Source organism: Phocoena sinus, chromosome 13, assembly GCF_008692025.1.
Source record: "Phocoena sinus isolate mPhoSin1 chromosome 13, mPhoSin1.pri, whole genome shotgun sequence".
In the NCBI taxonomy this organism is placed as follows: Eukaryota; Metazoa; Chordata; class Mammalia; order Artiodactyla; family Phocoenidae; genus Phocoena; species Phocoena sinus.
Genome location: NC_045775.1, coordinates 32,139,903 through 32,162,796, shown reverse-complemented (window position 1 = coordinate 32,162,796; position 22,894 = coordinate 32,139,903). Strand labels below are relative to the sequence as shown.

Below are 22,894 nucleotides of genomic sequence, written 5' to 3'. Positions count from 1 at the left end.
TTAACTACCTGAAATTCCTAATAAAGTATAGAAAGGAGTCTTTATTGATTCCTCAAGTGTTAGGTTTCTTTTATAATACCTATTATAATAGATTTAATGATAGCAAATCAACATTTCTGTCTATAGGCTGGTGCAGTTGTTTTAGATCCAATGTGTGGACTTGGAACAATACTTTTGGAAGCTGCTAAAGAATGGCCAGTAAGTTCTAAAGTTTGGTAAACCAGGCAATGTTTTATGTTAATCAGTGTGTGTGTGTGTGTGTGTATTCACTTACCAATTATTTACAGGTAGACTGTCTACTTAGGGATTATTTTTTAATTATACAAGTTGCTATATAACTAATAAAAATAGACTATGAAGGGTTAATTAAATTGCTGTGTTATTTCTTTAAATACTGTGATAAATTTAGGAAAATATGATAGAAATACAATAATTAGTCATGACCTAGATTATATAAATCCCTAAATTCCTTAGACATTTGTAATTGTAAAATATTATTAACAGTTTTTAAAATTTTAACAAAAACTTCTGATTTTTGCCCATGAATGTCATTTTAAAGAAATATTCTAAATTTGTTTTAACCTGAATTAACAAATCTATTAATTTCACTTTCATCATTGAAAATGCAAGTAGATTTTCTTAACTACATAAAAGATGGGTTTATTTATACTTATAATATGAATTTCTTCCCTCACAGGATGTGTATTACGTGGGTGCTGATGTCAGTGACTCACAGTTACTAGGTGCATGTGACAATCTGAAAGCTGCAGGCCTTAAGGACAAAATTGAGTTACTTAAAGTCTCTGTGATAGGTAAGGTATTAAAAATGCAAACATTTGGGGTAAATGAACATTTGCAAATACATTTAGAATCATAATATAAAACAAGACTCACTTTTCATACATGAAGGTTGAATTGTTTGTACCCTGTAATATATCTGTGGTGCCAATACGCAGTTTACTTCCAATATGATAATCGTAACTTTTTAATTCTTCAAATGAGTCACGATGAGGAACAGTATTTATGTAGTTCCCTAAGCATGTAAGTAACAGCGTGCCTTCTTAAGATGTGTTTGTTGCATCTGAGCCATTTCTCACATCATAACCAGGGATCACTTAGTATAGGCGTAAAATAAACAGAATAATAATCATAGCTCTGTGGATTCTTTCAGATAAAGTGTATGAAATGTTTTGAATTATCTTACCTTCTCCTGTCTCATTGGACAGTATTCCTGTGATATAGGGAGTGAGGTGACCAGCTATCCCAGTTTGCTAAACCAGTACTACTTTCAGGGCTAAAACTGGGAAAGTCTGGGGCAAACCAGGACAACTGGTCACGCTGTGAGGTAGAGGGAAACCATTACTCCCAGTTTACTGATGCGGAATCAGCAGCAAGAAACATGATGAGGAATCAAGTCTGTGGAGGCCAAAATATTATTTCCCTAAGGGCCAAGGTATTTAGACTGTTTGAGAGAAGGCTCACATTCCTTCTTTTTTTCCTTTCTCCCTTAAAAGTGACCACATTTAATTCCCAGCTAAGAAAATCATATTCTCTTGACATGAGAATGAGAGAATAGGCGGTAGGTAAGTCCAAGTATTGAATCTGTAATCTAGAGGAACAGAATATTGTTTAAACAAATTTTTATTATAGTAGAAAAGTAGTAGGGATGAGTTATTAACAAGGAGAAAATATGAGGATAACTTTTATATAAATGCATAATAAAGCAGTGTCAAAGAAGAAACTGTACTATTGATTGAGATCGCATAGTTGTTTGCTATCAATGACTATCTTTTCAACCTTTCTGTCAAGGTTTTTAACGGGACTCTGCACATAAGACACAATTTTCTAGAGGAAGCCAGGGGGTGATTAGACTGAAATCAAGTTTTCATATACCCTAATTTCTTTAAGAAAGCTATTTTTTTGAGACCTCAAGAAAAATGGAATAGCTCTATAAGTTGTTCCAGAGCAGTGGTTTTTCATACCCTGTACAATCTCCAAAGTGCCTTAACAGCATGAGGAAGGAAGTACTGATTTGCCCATCAGAACGTTGCTGCGCTCCCAACTCCACTTTCATCAGTTCTCATGCTTGGGGCATTTCCCGTAAGATTTCACTTTAAAATCAAGTATAAGTGCTCAACTGTTATTAAAGAAAGTTTTTTTAAGAAAAAGTTCTCTATGACACCAAATAAATCCTACTTTTTTAAAAGATCACTCTAACTGCTGTGTTAAGAAGAGACAATAGTAGGGCAAGGATTGGAACAAAGAAACTAGTTACGAGACTATTGCAGTAATCCAGGTAAGAAATGGTGGTGGCTTGGGGCAAAGTGATATTGGTGGAGGTGTTAAGTAGAGGTCAGAGATACGTATATATTTTTTCTGAAGGTAGAACCAACAGGATTTGCTGGTGGATTAACTATGAGCAAAAGAACAAGGATGACTGAGCTTTCTGACTTGCGCAGCTAGAGGGTGGAGTTGGGGAAAACTGCAGGCGGAACAAGTTGGAGTTTGGGGCCTGTTCAGTTCCACGTGATGATTAGACACCACGTGGAGAAGATGTAAGTGTAGTAGGTCAGTATACAGACCTGGAGTTTCTTAAGGGAGAAGATAGACATCACTAGTATAGATCACATTTAAATCCATGAGATCACCTAGGAAATAAGTACAAATAGAGAAAAGAGAGGCTTTCTCTGAGGATGAGATGCTTAGAGTTCTGGAGGGTGAGAATCTAGTAAAGGAACAACCAGTGATGAGAAGGTAAGAGAGAATCTGAGGAAGAACCATCAGCTGTGTCAGATGCTGCTGGGCGGTGAAGCAAAATATGGCCTGGCTGTTTCCGTGGAGCAGCGGGAACATAGACCTGCCCGCCTGAGTGGGTCCCGGAGACAATGGGGGAAGGGAGCCTGCAGACGGCTGGTCCTGGGCGTTCTTTTGGGCAGTTTGACTGGTAAGGGGAGCAGAGAGATGAGGCAGTAATAGAAAGTGGTGAGATTAGGGATCAAGCAGGGATTTTCTGAAGATAGAATTCACTTTTTTTAAAAAAGTACAACATGTTCTTATGCTAAAGAGAATGAACAGATACACAGGAGAAACTCGACAGTGTAGGAGAGAGAGAATTGCTCAGCTGATACACTCACAGCCCCCAAGAAAGGATGGGACGCAGTGCACAAGTGGCAGGACGGGCACTCCTGGTGACGAGAAGGCAGAGCGCATGAGGATGGAAGTTGTAACAGGTCACCCCAGACCAGGTGTGGCCACTGTAGTGCACATTCCCTCAGCCTTTGTTGAGGCTGGATATTATCGTTCTATTACGATTTTTTTAACTCTTTACAAATCTGGTAAAAGTTTGTAAAATTTACCTTTAATTACTAGTGAGATAAACCCTTTTTCACTTTATGTCATTTGTAGATTTTTCTTTTGTGAATTACTATTTTCAAGATAACTTTCTGGAGGAAAGAATAAAACATCTGTTTTAAATTATTTTAACATCACAGCCTTTTAATATTAAAAGTCAGTCTAGGGGGGATTATATGTCTTGTGTACGTAGGGGCCAATATTAACTATTTAATAAGTACCCCTTCGTTTTTAGAGGTGGACATTCTAGCTAGATACAAGTGTTTGTTTTCTTTTTTTTTTAAACAATTTTATTCTAGTATAATTGCTTTACAATGGTGTATTAGTTTCTGCTGTATAACAAAGTGAATCAGCTATATGTATACATATATCCCCATATCCCCTCCCTCTTGCATCTCCCTCCCACCCTCCCTATCCCACCCCTCTAGGTGGTGACAAAGCACCTAGCTGATCTCCCTGTGCTACATGGCTGCTTCCCACAAGCTATCTATTTTACATTTGGTACTGTATATATGTCCATGCCACTCCCTCACTTCGTCCCAGCTTACCCTTCCCCCTCCCCGTGTCCTCAAGTCCGTTCTCTACGTCTGCATCTTTATTCCTGTCCTGCCCCTAGGTTCATCAGAACCATTTTTTTTTCTTTTAGATTCCATATATACGTGTTAGCATATGGTATTTGTTTTTCTGTTTCTGACTTACTTCACTCTGTATGACAGACTCTAGGTCCATACACCTCATTACAAATAACTCAATTTCATTTCTTTTTATGGCTGAGTAATATTCCATTGTATATATGTGCCACATCTTCTTTATCCATTCATCTGTCAATGGACACTTAGGTTGCTTCCATGTCCTGGCTATCGTAAATAGTGCTGCAATGAACACTGCGGTACATGACTCTTTTTGAATTATGGTTTTCTCAGGGTATATGCCCAGTAGTGGGATTGCTGGGTTGTATGGTAGTTCTATTTTTAGTGCTTTAAGGAACCTCCATACTGTTCTCCATAGTGGCTGTATCAATTTATATTCCCACCAACAGTGCAAGAGGGTTCCCTCTTCTCCACACCCTCTCCAGCATTTATTCTTTGTATATTTTCTTCATTAATTTGGTTTTACCTTTTATAGTTCTAATCATAACTACAATTTAGAATTGTATTTCTACACAAGGATCTCACACTTCTTACTATAATGAGAGTACATATGAACTTCAGAATCAAACTGAGTATAAATCCTGGATCCACTGTTATTTCTTCACTGTGGAGCCTTCAGCAAAACACTGGACCTCTCTGTATTTTCTCATCTATAATATGAAGCTAGTACCTACTTCATAGGGCCATAGTGAGAATTTATTACATAACTACATGGAGTCCAGTGTCTGACACACAGCATGAATTAAAGACTTCTGTAAACATGGATACATCTAGGAACATTAGTATTCAATGAAACTCCTACCGTGATTTGTGCTTTTGCAGAATCACTGTCTTTATTCTTTGTATGCATTAATGGCCTTATTTTTTTCTACTTTTTTAGTAACACTCACTTTATCTTATAACCCTCTACTAATATAAGATGAGATAATCCTTTAACATGCAGAATTTTTGCACGTGTTTATTCGTAAGTTTTAATCATCATGAAAATTTGGAACCAAATGAATATTATGTTGCAGGCTGTCTTAGGAAATAATCAGTCATTGATTAGGCTTTTTTTAAATCTACAGAAATACTTACATTCTCAGTATAACATATATACAGATTTGAGCAAAAGAAACACACGAATGATTAACTAAAATGACAAAATTATAGGCAGGTGAAAAAAGGGGAATGTTTTCACTTCTTCTAACTAGACATTCTGTAGCTTGTCACATTCGGTGAACGAGTGTATATAAGATTATTGGTAATAACCGTGCTTTGTTCTCAGTCACATCTCTGCCTTCGTCTCTACGCTTGTAGATATCAGGCATGTGCTTTTTTCTACACCCGTAAGCTCCCCATAATGTGGTGGTTGCATTTTGTTTCTTATTAGTGTGAGTTTTCCTCTAATACCAGTCCTGCCCCTGCTCACCTGGCCCTCGGTGTTCTAGTCAGGTGTGTTGTGACTCACACCATATCCTGCAAGATTCATGAAGCTGCCAGGATGCCCTGGCGTTTGGGGAGTCGGGGGAAGTGTAGGAAGTGATGGGTTAGGTGTGTGGGAAATATGTGTGGGAAATAGGGGGTAAGAAGCTCACCGTAGAGTTTGAATGTTTTTGCTACAGTGGCTTTATGGTTTATCATATGGTATAAATCCCTTTTTATTATTTGGTAATGCTACTATTCTGTAACAAACTCTTTCAGCAGCAGTTAGGTTTTAAAAGTGCATATTTAATGAAAAAGTTTATATTTCTCAAGAAAGCTGTTGATGAACAGATAACTTGAGTAAAATGTTTATTACCATTTATCATCCACTGTGAGGGCCATGATGATAGCACTAATCCAATGAAACAAATCTGTTTGTAGAAGCATCTAGCATTTACTTCAAAACTTCGTCATTATTTTAAGGGGACTGAGCCAAAATTAAGTATTTATCACATGCAGCTGAAAGAACTGCATTTAAATATCACTCTGAAGCATGACTTTTCATTTAGATCAAATGACCACTCCTCTAAATTAATTTTGCTCATTTTCAATTCCAAATTTCCTTATGTACATAAATAAAATGAAGCTATAGCTATTAATATGTTGGCTCCATTAGCAGAAGACCTCTGCAGAAAGGTAAATGTTGCCATTTTTGTATCTGTGTTATCAGATGCTTCAAAAAGAAGATCAGCTAAGTCAATTCCAGTAGTGGTTTGCTTTTTTTTCCCCCCAGTTCTTGGAAATTTAGGAAGTTTTTTCTGTCAGAGATGAAACATCTTTCATTATTTTGAATGCTGCTGTAAATTCAGCTCGGCACTGCATGTGTGTCTGTTTATGCATTATTTGGTGGACCACAGCATCATGGTGAAAATTAATGTTCTTATTAAATAAAGTAACCTGTGAAGCAGAAATGTACTTGGAATTTGACATGGTACCTACATAATTCATAATTACCTCCAAACAAGCTGTGATGTTCTGAATAGAAATAGAAACTTAAGCTATCAAAATAACAGACTTTAAAAAAAAAATTTAATATACGCAGAGTAACTGAACTGCAGGCTATCTGTGATAAAGATGGTTGAATGCAAAAAAAGTAATTCAGCATGACCGTACATGCTTTATTTGCTTGCCCATCATTAGGTAGGTTTAAAAATGTTTAAGCCTTTCAAGAATATAAAATGGGAAAAAGACAGTCTCTTCAGCAAGTGGTGTTGGGAAAGTTCGACAGCTGCATGTAAATCGATAAAGTTAAAACACATCCTCAGAACATGCACAAAAATAAACTCAAAATGGCTTAAAGACTTAAACATAAGACACGACACTATAAAATTCCTAGAAGAGAGCATAGGCAAAGCATTCCCTGACATAAATTGTACCAATGTTTTCTTAGGTCAGTCTCCCAAGGCAATAGAAATAAAAACAATAACAAATGGGACCTAATCAAACTTACAAGTTTTTGAACAGCAAAGGAAACCATAAAAAAAAAAGACAACTTACGGAATGGGAGAAGATATTTGCAGATGATGCATCTGACAAGGGCTTAATCTCCAAAATATACAAACAGCTCATACAACTCAACAACAAAAAAACAACCCAATCAAAAAAGTGGGCAGAAGACCTTAATAGACATTTCTCCAGAGAAGACATACAGATGGCCAGTAGGCACATGAAAAGGTGCCCAACATCACTAATTATTACAGAAATGCAAATCAAAACTACAATGAGGTACCACGCCACACTGGTCAGAATGGCCATCATTAAAAAGTCTGCAGGGCTTCTCCGGTGGCGCAGTGGTTGAGAGTCCGCCTGCCGATGCAGGGGACACGGGTTCGTGCCCCAGTCTGGGAGGATCCCACATGCCGCGGAGCGGCTGTGCCCATGAGCCATGGCCGCTGAGCCTACGTGTCCGGAGCCTGTGCTCCACAACGGGAGAGGCCACAACAGTGAGAGGCCCACGTACTGCAAAAAAAAAAAAAAAAAAAAAAAAAAAAGTCTGCAAACAAGTGCTGGAGAAGATGTGGAGAAAAGGGAACCCTCCTACACTGTTGGTGGGAATGTAAGTTGATGCAGCAACCATGGAAAACAGTATGGAGGGTCCTCAGAAAACTAAAAATAGAATTACCATGTGATCCAGCAATCCCACTCCTAGACATATACTTGGACAAAAGTATAATTCAAAGAGATACATGCACCCCTATGTTCATAGCACTATTCATAATAGCCAAAACATGAAGACAACCTAAATGCCCAACGACAGATGAATGGCTAAAGACGTGGTACATGTATATACAATGGAATATTACTCAGCCGTAAAAAAAAAAAGAATGAAATAATGCCATTTGCAGCAACATGGATGCAACTAGAGATTACCATACTAAGTAAAGTAAGTCAGAAAGAGAAAGACAGGGACTTCCCTGGTGGTGCAGTGGTTAATAATCCGCCTGCCAATGCAGGGGACATGGGTTCAAGCCCTGGTCCAGGAAGATCCCACATGCCATGGAGCAACTAAGCTTGTGCACCATAACTACTGGGCCTGCGCTCTAGAGCCCCCAGGCCACAACTACTGAAGCCCGCGCACCTAGAGCCTGTGCTCCGCAACAAGAGAAGCCACCACAATGAGAAGCCCGTGCACCACAACGAAGAGTAGCCCTCACTTGCTGCAATTAGAGAAAGCCCACGTGCAGCAACAAAGACCCAATGCAGCCAAAAGTAAAATAAATTTATTTAAAAAAAAAGACAAATACCATATGATATCACTTATATGTGGAATCTAAAATGTGGCACAAATGAACCTATCTACAAAACAGACTCACAGACAGATCAGACTTGTGGTTGCCAAGGGGGAGGGGGGAGGGAGTGGGATGGACTGGGAGTTTGGGGTTGGTAGGTGCAAACTATTACATTTAGAATGGATAAACAACAAGGTCCTACTGTATAGCATGAGGAACTATATCCAGTCTCCTGGGATAAACCATAATGGAAAAGAACATAAAAAAGAATGTATATTGTGTATAACTGAGTTACTTTGCTGTACAGTGAGATTGGCACAATACTGTAAGTCAGCTATACTTAAATGTTTTAAAAAATGTTGAAGCCTTTGAAGAATTACTTTGTAAATCAGCCAGGGTATCTTATAATTGTGCTATAAACTTTTTAAAATAAACAAGTTGCCTAACTGCAGTTGCATTTCTTTCAAAATTCATTGGAAATCTGTAATCAAAGAATTCAACAAATGGAGTGCCAAAAACCTTAAGTTTTTGAAAGTTTTGATGAATCGCAGTTATTAAAAACAAAACTGGCAACTGGACATTAAAATCTAACCCCACAATCACCAAGGAAGAAATGAACAAATTAAAACAGTGAGAGCTCAATTATGCACAGTATTTATTCTGAAATTTGTAAATATACCTTGGGTATATTATAGGAAGAAGCTTCTAATGGCTTCCTTAATTTTAATTGGATAAATGTATATTCTAGAATGGAATGGAATGAAATTGAGAAGGCTTAGATTTTACAGCCTCTAAATTTGGCAAAACAATTAAAAGAATGATAGAGACAACTTATTTGCGTTTTGTGTTGTGAAAATATTTGTCAAAGGCACTCTGAATGGAGAGACTGAACCAGAGGGCTGAGATATTTACACTTTCCCTATGAAAAAAAATAGAATTGAGAGTCTCCTCCATATAGCAGAATGTACTCTGAGCTCTACCGTACTATCAACCGTAAAAATGAAACTTTGAAGAATGTTGCAAGCAACTGTACGAAAATTTTTATAAGTCCATATTTTAAAAAAAAATACTGGGCTTCCCTGGTGGCGCAGTGGTTGGGAGTCCACCTGCCGATGCAGGGGACGCGAGTTTGTGCCCCGGTCCGGGAGGATCCCACGTGCCGCGGAGCGGCTGGCCCCGTGAGCCATGGCCGCTGGGCCTGCGCGTCCGGACGGAGCCTGTGCTCCGCAGCGGGAGAGGCCACAACAGTGAGAGGGCTGCGTACTGCAAAAACAAAACAAACAAACAAAAATACTACCTTCTTCTGAAAAATGCCAGTGATGACATGGTATTAGAGCTGATGCATCCAAGAAACTGCTCAGCATATGAGTACAGACCATAAATAAGTATTTCACTTATTTTTAATGTTAAATAATATTTTAAGTTTTTATTTAAAAAAAAAAACTTAAGGGCTTTCCTGGTGGCGCAGTGGTTGAGAGTCCACCTGACAAGGCAGGGGAAATGGGTTTGTACCCCAGTCTGGGAAGATCCCACATGCCGCGGAGCGGCTAGGCCTGTGAGCCATGGCCACTGAGCCTGCGCGTCAGGAGCCTGTGCTCCGCAACGGGAGAGGCCACAACAGTGAGAGGCCCACGTACTGCAAAAAAAAAACTTCACTAACACAACATTGTAAATCAACTATACTCCAATAAAAAAGTTATTTTAAAAAAACTTCACTATGCCAGATGTTATTTTTTAGGTTCACCATAATAATAAACCAATTTGTTAGACAATAAATATCTCAAAAAGTATATAATTTTATTTCTAACCTCTTTGTTCTCAAAAATGTTTCTGTTTGCTATAATGGAAAAGAATCTAGAAAAGAATATATATATATATTCTTTTATATATATATTTATATATAAAAACTGAATCACTGTGCTGTATACCTGAATCATTGTAAATCAACTATACTTCAATAAATAAATAAATAAAGATTTCTGTTTGGACTATAATTAAATGGTGACCAGATCCAGATGCCAAACTACATTTTGCATATTCAAGACTCATTATGGATTAAGAAGACAGATTGAAACTTCAGCTTCATTGAAGTATTTGTATTCTCTTGTATTAAAGAAATCAGAAAAAGAATAGTATAAATAAAAGGGGAAAATTTCACCAGCAGCAACCAAATAAGGAAAGCGCATAACCTAATGCAATAAACTTCAAAATCTGGCCGTGATGGAAAGAAACAAAGTGGTAGAGCAATAGCCAGTGGAATAGTGGCTACCTACAAGGTTACTGAGGCAAAGTGGGACCCAGAAATACCACGGCCAACCAAGATGTCATTTTAGTAGAGATATTTTCAAATATAAATAGATTCAGGCAACATTTCACTAATAAGCACTTTTGAGGGGGGAAAAAATTTAATAAAATCCAGATATTTAAGAGATGAACCAACTGAGGAGTAGAGAAGGCCAAGGTAAAATGGTCATGAGGATTGGATCAAATATACAACTAATTTTGAACACCTGAGAATTACAGGACAGGATGCCATTGTTATAAACCTGGACAATGGAAAGAATAACAAACAGGAAGTACAATTAAAGAAATTAGAAAATTAAAGAAAATAGAAAATTTTATAAAAGTGCTCAATTTACCTTGTCTCTTGTCTAAGTAGACACAAAGAAAGATATCTTAAAGGCTCTTAAAACCTTTTGGAAGAAAACATCTTAGGGCCATAATCCTGGTTTTAAGCAGTTCTTACTCATTTTTCTCCCAGAAGGAGGGAGTAAATAGGACAGGTTTTGTTCAAGACACCAGTCTTTTAAATTTTTTTTCATGTTCTTGAATCATCCTGCAGAGATGTAAAAAAGAGATGATTTTTTTACTTGTGTGAGTTCTGTTTCTATTTCAGAATTTTATCTCCTTAATTACAAACTCTTTGTTCACAGGCAGTTTAAACATTTAATAATTTAAAAGATTTTACTGCATGTTTAATCTTACGGGTCAACTGCTCGTGATTTTCCAAGTTTATGCATCAGAAACTCTGGAGGCAGGGCCAACAGTCTGTGTCCCACCAAAGCCCTTCAGTCGATTCTGATACGCACTAAATAGGTTTGGCTGGGGGCCCCGAGAGTTTGCATTTGCAGTTCCCAGGTGATACTGACACTGCTTCTCTAGGGACACACTTTGAGAAGCACTGCTAAAGGGAAGGTGAGTTGGAAAGAGGCCCATCTGGAAGTAGTTGCCCCACCTAGGCCTTTGAGGCTCTGTGACAAGGAATTGCGAAGTTCTGCAGGGTTTCCCTGAAGGATTCTGACCCACTGGTCTCCACCTGGCTGTCATCTCCTTATACACCTCAGAGAGAACATTGTAAATAATGACAATAGCTAACAGTTACTGAGTCCTCTTTACTTGCCAGGCACTGTTTTACATACTTTCCGTGAGTTCCTCGCTTGTTAACTTCTGAGATGGGTAGTCTTATCCCATTTTACAGATGAGAAAACTGAAGCAATAATTTCCCAAAGTCGCATAGCTAGTAAATGGCAGAGCCAAATGCAAGCTGTCTGACTCCAGAGGCTACACAACAAAAGCCACATCAACAAAAGTTCAGATTATTTTATGTTCTATTGGAAGATGACACCACTCAGTTCTAGAACTTTGTAAAAAGTTACTCTTCTATCTCGAAGTTTATTCCTTCCGCTTCTAAAATGATTTAAAGCAGTTCAGCAAATTATATGATACAGAGTAGAAAAGTTGCAAATAAAAATAGACACCAACCAGAAGGGGAAAAAATGTTACCAAATCTGAAGATGGGCAACTCATGTATGTACGTGTTTAAGTAGACAAAAGACTTGGGCTCAATCTCAGGAGTAAGTTACTGCCTGGTTCCTCATGTAGAAACGTTTGATAACCATGTCTGTACATTGTCTTCAGTAGTTTCACAAAAAGTATAGTTAACAGTGTTCAAATGGATGTGTCCCATATCAGTAACCTAAAACCAAAGGCATGAAGTCAAAACGTGACCTGGAGAAAAGATTTCCTGCCTAGTCCAAACAGAATATTATCCCGTTACTTGTTTTCTAACAGCCTGCTCTTCTACTAATCTCAGGTAAGGTCAGAGCTAGGAAGGATAAGCAAGAGTCCATTAGACTCTCCCAGATAACAGGATTTTTTATTTTGTTTTTAAATTTCCCGCCAACAGAAATTTGTATTGTATTCAGATAGTAAAGACTATTTAAATTCTATTGCGCCTTCTACAGAATTAGATGCTTTCCAAAATAAAAATGATTAACTTAGTTTAGATAGTGGTGGAAGTAAAATAATTGGAAAGTGAAAAGTTTACTCAGAAAATGTGGAAGTTAAGATTGGGTGTAGGTGAGATTACCTTATGGTAATCTGATTTCTGAGAATAAGATGTAAAGTTGAGAAGGAAATTTAGATTTGATAATCAAACACTGTATTTTGTTTTAGAGATGATATTCATTTTGTTGATTATTGACTGTTTGGCCTTTTCTCTAGTCTTAGGACTTAAGTAGATGTTCTTAACCCTTTGAGTCTCCTTTAAAACCACAATGAAAGCTATGGGCCACCTCTCTTAAAAACGAATAGATCATGCAAAATTTTATATATGATCATGAAAAGAAAAATGAAAGTTATAGGACGTAATTTTGTAAAAGGTCTTTCTAGACATCCTAATATATTTCTTCTTGGATCTAGTCATTATCTATTCATGTAATATGTTTAAAGAGTTGAATTTTCTGGTTAATTTAAAATTCTGCTTATGTCATATTTTATTATACCAATACCTAAAAAAACACTTTTCAAAGAACGGAATACAACAACTGTGCCATCTATCTTTGGTGATTATGAAAGCCTTTCACGATCTTGTAATTCCTTAGAAACAGTATTAGCAACCCTAAATTTTATTCAATATGCAAAAATAATGCAGTGTACTTCAGTTTTCTCATACTTAGGTTGCAAATGTTTGAACTTACTGTCATCAGATTCTCTCATTTTTGTGTTTCAGAATTGCCATTGCCTTCAGAAAGTGTTGATACTATTATTTCCGATATTCCATTTGGGAAAAAGTTTAAGTTAGGAAAAGATATCATACACATTATACAAGAAATGGAAAGGTGAGTTGTTGAATTTATTTCCATAATTTTTGAGCTATTGGGCATTTAACCAGAAAGTATCGTAGCTCTTAAGATTTGATTGCATTTTAGTAATTTCCCAATTTTTATAGCTTAATTTTCTGAAGTTTCAAATCAGAAGTTTATAATTGAAATAGTTATTCTGTATCATCATACTATAAGTTTATTCAGGAAAAGATATTAATTTTTCATTACTGCCTGAAATTTGAATATGTAAAACAATGACATATTTCAGTTTCTGAGCTAGTTAATTTACGTATTTACTTCTAATTCTCCCCAAAACCCTACCTCCTTTGTGTTAATCCCCCACACTTTACTGGAGAGAACCTGGGACCCAGAAAGATGATCTTTCTCAAGATCACAGAGCTACTAAGCAGAACAGAATTTACATACAGAACATTCAGTCACATAGAATGGACACTTTCATTGTTGATTGTTAAATGAAAATGCAAAGGTGCTATTCATGTAGTGATTCTCAGGTCAACCTCAGGGGAAGTATTTCTTGGAGAGGTTCAAACAGTGAGGCCTGAATATGTATTTTCCTGATCATTTCAGTTGATAAAAGGGAGAACCTTTCACAGAGGAAAGAAAGGACATGGATAAGGAGTCAGTTCATATTAAATTGTCTCAACTGAGCATTTGATGGTGCAGGATAACATACACAGTCAAGAGCCTGTATGTAACCCTGTTACGCAGTTACCTAACTCGTGACATCACCTGGGATCTCAGCACCTGTAATTCAGACATTTCCTGAGCTCCTATATCCCCTTATATATGCCTGACAGCACATTCCCCTCGAGATTTTGTAACTCTGACTTCATTTTAACATCATTTCAGGAGCTTCTGAAAAATACTGATGCCCATCCTCCACTCCTCCCCACCGAGGCTAGAATCTGGGCGTTGGTATTTCTTAATGGCCCCCCAGGTGATTCTGTTGTGCCACCACGGTTAATAAGCACAGCCTTTGCTGGCGAGGTAACGCACCAGGTATACTATGAAGCCAGCTCGTTGTGAGATACTACTCTGGGAGCATGCTACACTTAATATGGAGATTTACAGTTAACCTGAACTTTGCACCAGAGATGGTGGCTTAGCCTACCTGACGATCTAGTGCTGTGTATTTTAAACATTTCCACAAGTCAGTGGAGGGCAGTGTTTGGAGTAGACAGTCTTTTCAGCTTTAGTAAAATTAGACCAGCCTCACTTTCTCTACACCAGTTTTGGTTTTTGTTCTAGGTAACTGAAAATGAGGCAGTGATAGGTATGACTGCCCTCACATCGTTTCAGGAAATTTAAATTTTTACCTGAGAATCAGGAAGACATTCAAGATTTCCCACATAATTCAGGTGCCTCCATAGAACCAGTTCAAAGTTTATGTATTTGTACATAAGGAACTTTTCCCTGCTCCTGTGACCAAGCTTCCTTGCCACCTGCCCTCAGCCTTTATTGTTTGGCCTTTGACTTTTCTGGTTTGAGGTTTTATACAGGCCGTGTAGTGTAATGTAGTGGTGAAGATCACGGGCTTTGAAGCCAGAATACCCGGGCTGTAATCTTGGCTCTATTACTCAATAGATCTTCTGTCCCAGGCACGTTGCTTAACCACCCTGTGCCTAATCTTTAAATAATAGTACCTACTTCATAGTATTGTCCTGAGGAGTCAGTGGATTTAAAGCTCTTAGAGCAGTGCTAGGCACCTAGAAGGGCTGTTAGCTCTTTTTTAGTGTAAACCACCTCCAACGCTTTGGGAAAGTAGATGGGGATGTATATAAATATATATAAGTACACATACCTTTTTTTCCCAGTGGTTTACCAATAGTTTAAGACTCTAGATAGTAAATGGAAGGGAATGGAGGGGGAATTGTGTTAGTAAAAATAAGAAAAAATACAAGAGGTCAGTAAACCTGTTTACAATAGGCAGTGGAAATAGTTGGCCCTGAATGTCAAACAGCACTGGATTCTTCAGGAAAGGACATGCAATCAGAATTTTAACTTCCCAGACAGATAATTGCTCTGGTCAATTATTTCCTCCTTCAATTTATTTCAGCAATAACAATTTCACGTATGTAAAGTGCTTCAGAGAAGTATAATATTTGCGCTTTCCTCTCAAATACAACCATGTAAAACAGATGAGCAAAATTAGAAATTAAACTTGCTAAGCTTCAAGGAAGAAGTCACTACATCCCCAAAAGACTTGAGGTGGATTCATGGAAGAAACATGATTTCAATGAAATTTAGAAATTTGCAAAGAATAAAAAAGGAGACCACACCATGTTTTATACATACAGATATTCAACAAGTATTTCTTGAGTAAATAGTGAAGCAAAAAGCGTGTTCAAAAAACAGTGAGTAGGACTTCCCTGGCGGCGCAGCGGTTGAGAACACAGGTTTGAGCCCTGGTCCGGGAAGATCCCACATGCCACGGAGCAGCTAAGCCTGTGCGCCACAACTACTGAGCCTGTGCTCTAGAGCCCACCACAACTACTGAAGCCCACGTGCCTAGAGCCCACGCTCCACAACGAGAAGCCACTGCAATGAGAAGCCCACGCACCGCAACGAAGAGTAGCCCCTGCTCGCCGCAATTAGAGAAAGCCGGCGCGCAGCAACGAAGACCCAACACAGCCAATAAATTAACTAATTAATGTTAAAAAAAAAACACCTCGTTAAAAAAAAAATGAATATACCAGACTGCTTGGAACAGAGATTAGTGGTAGAAGGTTAAGGCCTAATGCCTTGCAAGTTCAAATAATTTGGGTATTTGTATCACCTACCCCTAGTCTTGCAGGTTCACATGCAAAAGAGAAATCTCTTTTGTGTTGTTTGATACAGAGTTTCCCCCAACTTATTGACCACATAATTCTTGGGTTTTTTTTTTTAGCAAGAAATAATCTCTCATACTACACTAGTGTTCAGAGGAATACAATTTGGGAAATGTTGCTTTATAATTTCTGAATAGCTTTCTTAGTAAGAAATTATGTGTATATGATCATGGAAAGTTGCCTAGAAGAACATTTATCAAAAATGTTCATCTCTGAGTGGCAGGATTTCAGGTGATTTTTACTTTCTTATTTTCTCCATTATGTGAAAAAATTTATAGTAAATTAATTGGTGAATGTCCTGCTAGACATTATTCCATGGGCATACACACAAATAGACAACATGTTTTCAATTCTAGCCGTACATAAATAGGATCATCCTTAATTTACTGCACTGTATAACCTTTTTTTTCCACTCAAAAAATATGTCACGAGAGCCTCTCTGGTGGCGCAGTGGTTGAGCGTCCACCTGCCGATGCAGGGGACACGAGTTTGTGTCCCGGTCCGGGAAGATCCCACATGCCGCAGAGCGGCTGGGCCCGTGAGTCATGACTGCTGAGCCTGCGCGTCCGGAGCCTGTGCTCCGCAACGGGAGAGACCACAACAGTGAGAGGCCCGCATAACGCAAAAAAAAAAAAAAAAAAAAAAAAAAAAAATATATATATATATATATATATATATGTCATGGATCTCCTTTCTGATCAGTTGTTATAATGTACCTGATACACCATTATGTAGCCTGTATACATAATAGGGATGAGCATTTAGGTGACTCCCACTTTTTCATTTTAATAAAGAACAACGCTCTGAACATCTTTGCACCAAACAGTTTTTCAAACTTACTGTAATAACCAAGTTACTTAAAACCACGGTGCCTCAGTTTCTTCATCTGCAAAATGGCTGTGCTAACAGAATATACTTGAATTCTGAGGATTAAATGATATATAATACAAAGCATTTAACACAGTGGCTGGCACATAATAAGTAAATAAATATTAGCTGTCACTGCCATTATTGTCACTGTTATTATATTACTGCTTCTGCTTCTACTCTTATATCTTAGAATAATTTCCTAGAAGTGAGATTGCTGGGTCAAAGGTTATGTACATTCCATATTTTTGATACATTATTGCTAAACTACTGTCAAAAAAGTTATACCAGTTTTTGTCTTTGGGAGTACTCATTTTCTCCTAAATCTTGCCATCCTAAGTACGGTAGTCTTTTTATTTTTGTTAATGTGGTAGGTAAAAAATTATATCTCATTTATTATCTTAATGATGTTTTCTCCTGTGTGTTTAGAGATACTTGTATGGTTTTTGTTTCTGTCCCCTGGTACAGCCACATCTGTCCTCATCTCGCCCCCTCCTCTCCCAGTAGCCTGGGTTTATCCCCTTGGTTCCTACCTCCTCAAGGATCGTTCTCTGCCCACTTCTCATTCTTATCTTCAACCTGTTCATCTCCTCGTTCTTTCCAGATCCAGCCATCCCTTCCCAGGACACTTCTGTGGCCTTGCATATCCACCCGCTGTACTAGGCACTGGGGCTTTGGCTGTGAACAGGACAGAGCCTCTGCCCACGTGGGGCTGGCACTCCAGCGTGGGAAGACAGATCATGAATAAATCAACAGGATAATTTCAGATCATGATTGATACCATGAAGGAAACTAAAAGGGACATTTTTGCCAGAGAGTGAATGAGAGAGAAGCAGTGGCTACCTTAGATAGATGCTCAGGAAAGGCCTCTCCAAGGAGATGGTGTTTGACCTCTGGGACAAGGGAGTGGGTGTCAGTGCCACACAAACAACAGGGCTGGATGTCCTGATGTGAGAAGGGAGGGTGGTGTGTGGAAAGCATAGTGGGCAAAGGGAAGCAAGCAAGTGGGAGTTGAGAGTTGAGAGTTTCTTTGACGTATAATGGAAGAGAGAGAGGTCTCAGGGGTTTGCAGTTGTGTCATGTGTGGAAACTGGGAAGGGGAGGTGGGGAGGTGGTGACAGGAATGGGAACCAGGCCTGTCGGGTTGCGCTAGTTCAGGAGAAGCATGGGCGTAGGCTGAAGTGGATGAATCTGTGATGTTGTTTGGAGGCGGACGCGTCTAGACGGGCTGACTGTTTAGATAAGGGAAAGCTGCTTAAGCTCCTGACGTCTTTGCTGGGCGTGGCGGGGGGTTCCTGTTAAGTCTTGGTCCTCTAGCTGCCGCCCGGTTTCCTTACCTCTGCAGCCAAGCTTCTCCAAAGAGAAGTCTACACTCGCCTTCCCTGCTTCCTCACCTTCCCGCCCCCCATTGACTCCGACAGACCAGCATTGGCTCCTGCCCTCGAATAAGTCACTAATAACTTCTCATCCCCTCGTCGCTTGTTAGTCCCATAGCATTTGACGCTGTTGAGACTATGCATTCCTTTCTTGAAACTCTACTCTTCTGGCTCCCATGACATCACCGTGGTCCAGACTTTCTCCCAAGCTGTTTCATGGGCTCTTCCTCCTTCCTTGAATGTTAAGTCTGTTCCTTGGCCCCTTGTCTCTCCTCTCTCTGTTCTGCCACCACAGGTGATCTTGTGCCCCATGATGGCTTCATCTGCCGTTTACTGCTGGAAACTGTGAAACCTCCACCTCGAGCGCTGGCCTTTCTCATCACCTGCAGGCTGGACGTCCAGCTGCCGGTCGGCCCCCAAGCTCGGCACGTCCCAAACGGAGCTCTTGCCCTGCCCCTCCTCCCGGCCCCCTCTGACCTGCCCTTGAGCTGAAGCACTTCCAGTGCCTCCTGTTCTCCGCTGCTCCCCGTCTTGGCTCCTTTCTCGGCCTCCAGCGCCCCCCTTGCTCTAGTCCCGCCCTGTCCCTCGGCCCGGCCCACGCCTGCGTGTCCTTCACACCCGCTGCAGGTATTCTCATCCCCTGGGGATCTTCCCCACTCTCAGTGCTGGGTGTGGGCCCCACCTAAGGTGCTCCCACAGCACCTCACTCTTTCACTCTTCCCTTGCCTCTCTCCCACTGGTCAGTCCTCTCTTTAGCAACTCAGGGGCCAGTATGTCCTTTACCACTTTTCCCACAGAAGTGCCATATGGACTTTGGTCAGATGATTGAGAAAATGAATTCTCCTCCACAAGCTGACATTTCAAGGTCTTCCCTTCTTTTTCTGATCTTCCCTTTTGCCCTTTCTTTGTTCATGTCCTCACTCCTTCCTGGTGACTTCCTTCTGCCATCAGCCTGCTGCCTTTCCCATGCGCCAGTTCCTCGGGATTCTTTCATTTGCCTTTTCCTTTGTGCAATCATTTATTAAACTGTGACTACACATTACTTGGAGGCTTGCCTTTTAAATAGAGTAAAAATAGATAATTAAAGCAGATTTGTACTGGTGATTTCGTAATTACTATAATGAATATGCATTATGGGAGATACCACCTAATTATCAAAATCCTCGCATTCAAATAGATAAAATTAAATTTCAGATTAAAAACACCAAGTATTTTAAACAAAGTGGGATTGTGTGTTGTCTACAAAGGGGGAAATACTCCCACCAATTACCATTTTTTTTTGTCACAGGGTGCTTCGTGTTGGCGGGACCATCGTGTTGTTGCTTAGCGAAGATCACCACAGGCGCCTTAAAGGTCGTGAAGAGAGCAGCGTCCCTTTGAATCCCAAGGGCAGCCGCACGGATAAACCTGGAAGCACAGAGCGCTTGAATCCTGAAGAAAAAGCTGCCGTATCAGAGCCAGCGTCATCTTCCTTTGCAGCCAGTAACCAGGAGTGCTTGGACGGAATGCCACCATTCGGCTCTTTGGTGCCAGTGGAACGCTACAGAGTTAGCCTTGGAAAAACAGATGCGCTCATATACAAATATAAGAAGTCGCACTCCCCTGGGCAATAGCGGGCTTGCTACTGTGAGCCACGTTCAAGTCCTTGTACGTCAGCTGTACAGAGTTGAAGACGGTTGTCTCTGGAATCTTGACAGTGCCAGAGGCTTCCAAGTAAACAGACTCCCCTAAGACAGGGCGGTGGCTGCTGGACACCTGTTCTTCATAAGAGCTTCTGTTTTACACTCTAAAGAGTGTTTCTGACAAAGAACAATTAATGGATATTTGAACTAAAGGACTCTTAAACTTCGCCTTCTGTCAGAATATGAAAAGGTCTGCTCTGCTTGCACTATTTATGAGAAGATTCAACTTCAAAGCAAAAGTTTCAGAGGCTCAGCATAAAGTATCTCTCACTCATCGCAAGTTTAGTAATATTTTCACTGTCACATTTTTTGAAATGTAGAAACTTTTATGTGTTGATAGCAACTTTCTTTTGATATTAAACTTGATTTTTTTGCACCTGTCATTTTCTTCTCTGTTGGAATGAAAATAACTTTTATCTGCAGTACATTTTATATGTCCCACATTATGTGAAACATCAGTGGGAATAATAATACGAATTAAGCCAATATCCTCCCACATGACGGAAGATAAACTTCGTATTTTTTGTGAAAGTATTAATAAATTGTCAGCTCACTCTCATTTAATTTGAATGCATTCCTTGTGTTCACTACTTAAAGAAACAGGAAATTGATGAAAAATATGATTTTGTTTTTTTCAGTAGCCCAATATAGTGACTTAGCTTTGTGGCTGCTTTAGTACCATCTGAACAACCTTTCCACGCTGGGGAAAACTCTCACCTTGTGAATCCCACCTCTCCAAAACAGAAGCAAAAACTTGTTTTCGAGCTAGGGTGTGGCATGTAACCTAGGCCCAGTGTCAAGGTCCACTGGTCAGTGTGGGGCGAGTGTGGCCCAGGTGATACGTGGAATTTTTACCTGGGAGCACCTCACAGTGGGCCCAGTGGGACTGTAGCCTATCACATATTTATATGGTAAATATTTATTGCAAACCTCCTATCTGCCAAGGCACTGTTCTAGGCCCTTGGAGCATATCAGTGAACCAAACAGATCCCTGCCCTCATAGGACTTAAATCTAGTGGGGGAGACAGATAAGAAATGATAGACATAACAGGTAATTTATTTGATAGGTTAAAAGATGAGGGGCCTTGCAGGGGGAGCAGTGATTAGGGGCGCACAGGAGGATGGGGACAAGTGTTTTGCATTCTTTTTTTTTTTTTTGCGGTACGCGGGCCTCTCACTGCTGTGGCCTCTCCCGTTGCGGAGCACAGGCTCCAGACGCACAGGCTCGGAGGCCATGGCTCACGGGCCCAGCCGCTCCGTGGCATGTGGGATCTTCCCGGACCGGGGCATGAACCCGTGTCCCCTGCATCGGCAGGCAGACTTTCAACCACTGCGCCACCAGGGAAGCCCCCTTGCATTCTTAATAGAGAATGTGAGATTTGAGGAAATATGTGAAGGGCATGGAAGAGTGTCCAGGCATATGGAACAGCCATTGCAAAGGCCCTGTGGCAAGAGGGTGGCTGATGTGTTTGAGGAACAGCAGAGAAGTACCAGTGGCTGGAGTAGAGTGAGTGGAGGGGAGAAAGAGGGGTTAAAGAGGAAGTGAGTGGTGGGGGGAAGGGGGGCAGGTTAGATCGCATAGGACCTTGAAGACTGTTAGAAGGCTTTGACTCAAAACCACTGTAGAGTTTTGAACAAGTCGCAGTCTAACATACATTTTACAGGATCACTGTGACCACTGTGTTGTGAATCAATGGGAGGGAGGCAAGGTGGGAAGTAGAGAGGCCAATTGGGAGTTTCTTGCAATAATCCAGTTTTTTGCAATAATCTTGTCCCAGGGCAGTAGCAGTAGAGGTGGCAAGAGGCAGCTGGATTCTGGGTATATTTTGCAAGTAGAATCAGCAGGACCTGCTGATGTGTTCGATGTGTGGCGTGATGAGTGGAGAAGAGGCAGGAATGACTCTAAGATTTTTGGCCGAGCACCTGAAACAGTGGAGTTTCCTAGTCAACTGATCAAGGAGAGACTACCGGAGGGCCGGGCTTGGTGGGAAATACCAGAAGTTTCGCTTCAGACTTGCTCAGTTTGAGATGGGCATTAAACATCCAAGTGCAGGTGCTGAGTAGGCAGTTGAATATACAGTCTGCAGTTTAAGCCAGACGTCCGTTCTGGAGACAGGAATTTGGGAATTTGCAGCGTAAAGGTGCCAGGAAACTGGATGGGATCACCAAAGGATGGAGTGGAGGAAAGAAGGGAAGAGGACCCGGGCCAAGCCCTAGGTTCCTCCAACAGAAGAGGGATCTGCAAGGGAGACTGAGAAGGAACAACCAGTGAGGCAGGAAGAAAACAAGAGCGGTGGCCTGGGAGGCAAATGAACAAAGAATATGGTGGAGGGAGCGACCAACTATTAAACGCTGCTAACCAGCCTCGTACGAGAAGGACTGGAAACTGACCGTTGGATTTAGCAATGAGGAGGTCACGAGTGACCTTGACAATGGGAATTTTGATGGCGTGGAGAAGAAGCAAAACCACACTGGGTTGGGCTTCAGAGAAAAGAGCCAGAGGTAGTGAGTACAGGCAACTCTTTCAACTAGTTTTGCTGAAAAGGGAGCAAAGAATGGAGGCAGTAGGTTGTGGCAGGGGACATGGAGTCGAGGGAGTGACTTTTTCTTAAGATGGGAGAAGTAGCAGCATGTTTTTTTTATGTTGAAGAGAATGTTGCAGGAAAAGCAAAAAGCTGATGAGCTAGGAAAAGGGAGATAATAAACACCAGAGCCATGTCCTTGAATAAGGGGATGAGTCCACAGGAGGAGGAATTAGCTTTTGATAACAGCGTGAATAATTTCTCCATGGTTACAAGTGGGAAGAAGCATGCAGGCATTT

The 22,894-nt window shown here is 40.2% G+C and overlaps 1 protein-coding gene across 3 annotated transcripts in view; it reads left to right on the top strand.

Moving 5' to 3' along the window:
• The window catches only part of THUMPD2 (THUMP domain containing 2), a 45,583-nt gene extending 24,951 nt beyond the window's left edge, over positions 1-20,632 (top strand). For 2 of the 3 annotated variants that reach the window (XM_032653261.1, XM_032653260.1), the window contains exons 7-10: positions 127-198; positions 698-812; positions 13,206-13,314; positions 19,680-20,632. In XM_032653261.1, the coding sequence (XP_032509152.1) occupies positions 127-198; positions 698-812; positions 13,206-13,314; positions 19,680-20,004 (621 nt within the window). In that variant the 3' untranslated portion in view covers positions 20,005-20,632. The remainder of the gene's footprint in view (positions 1-126; positions 199-697; positions 813-13,205; positions 13,315-19,679) is intronic. The other variant, XM_032653262.1, reaches the window with a different exon arrangement.
• Positions 20,633-22,894: the final 2,262 nt, after the last annotated feature.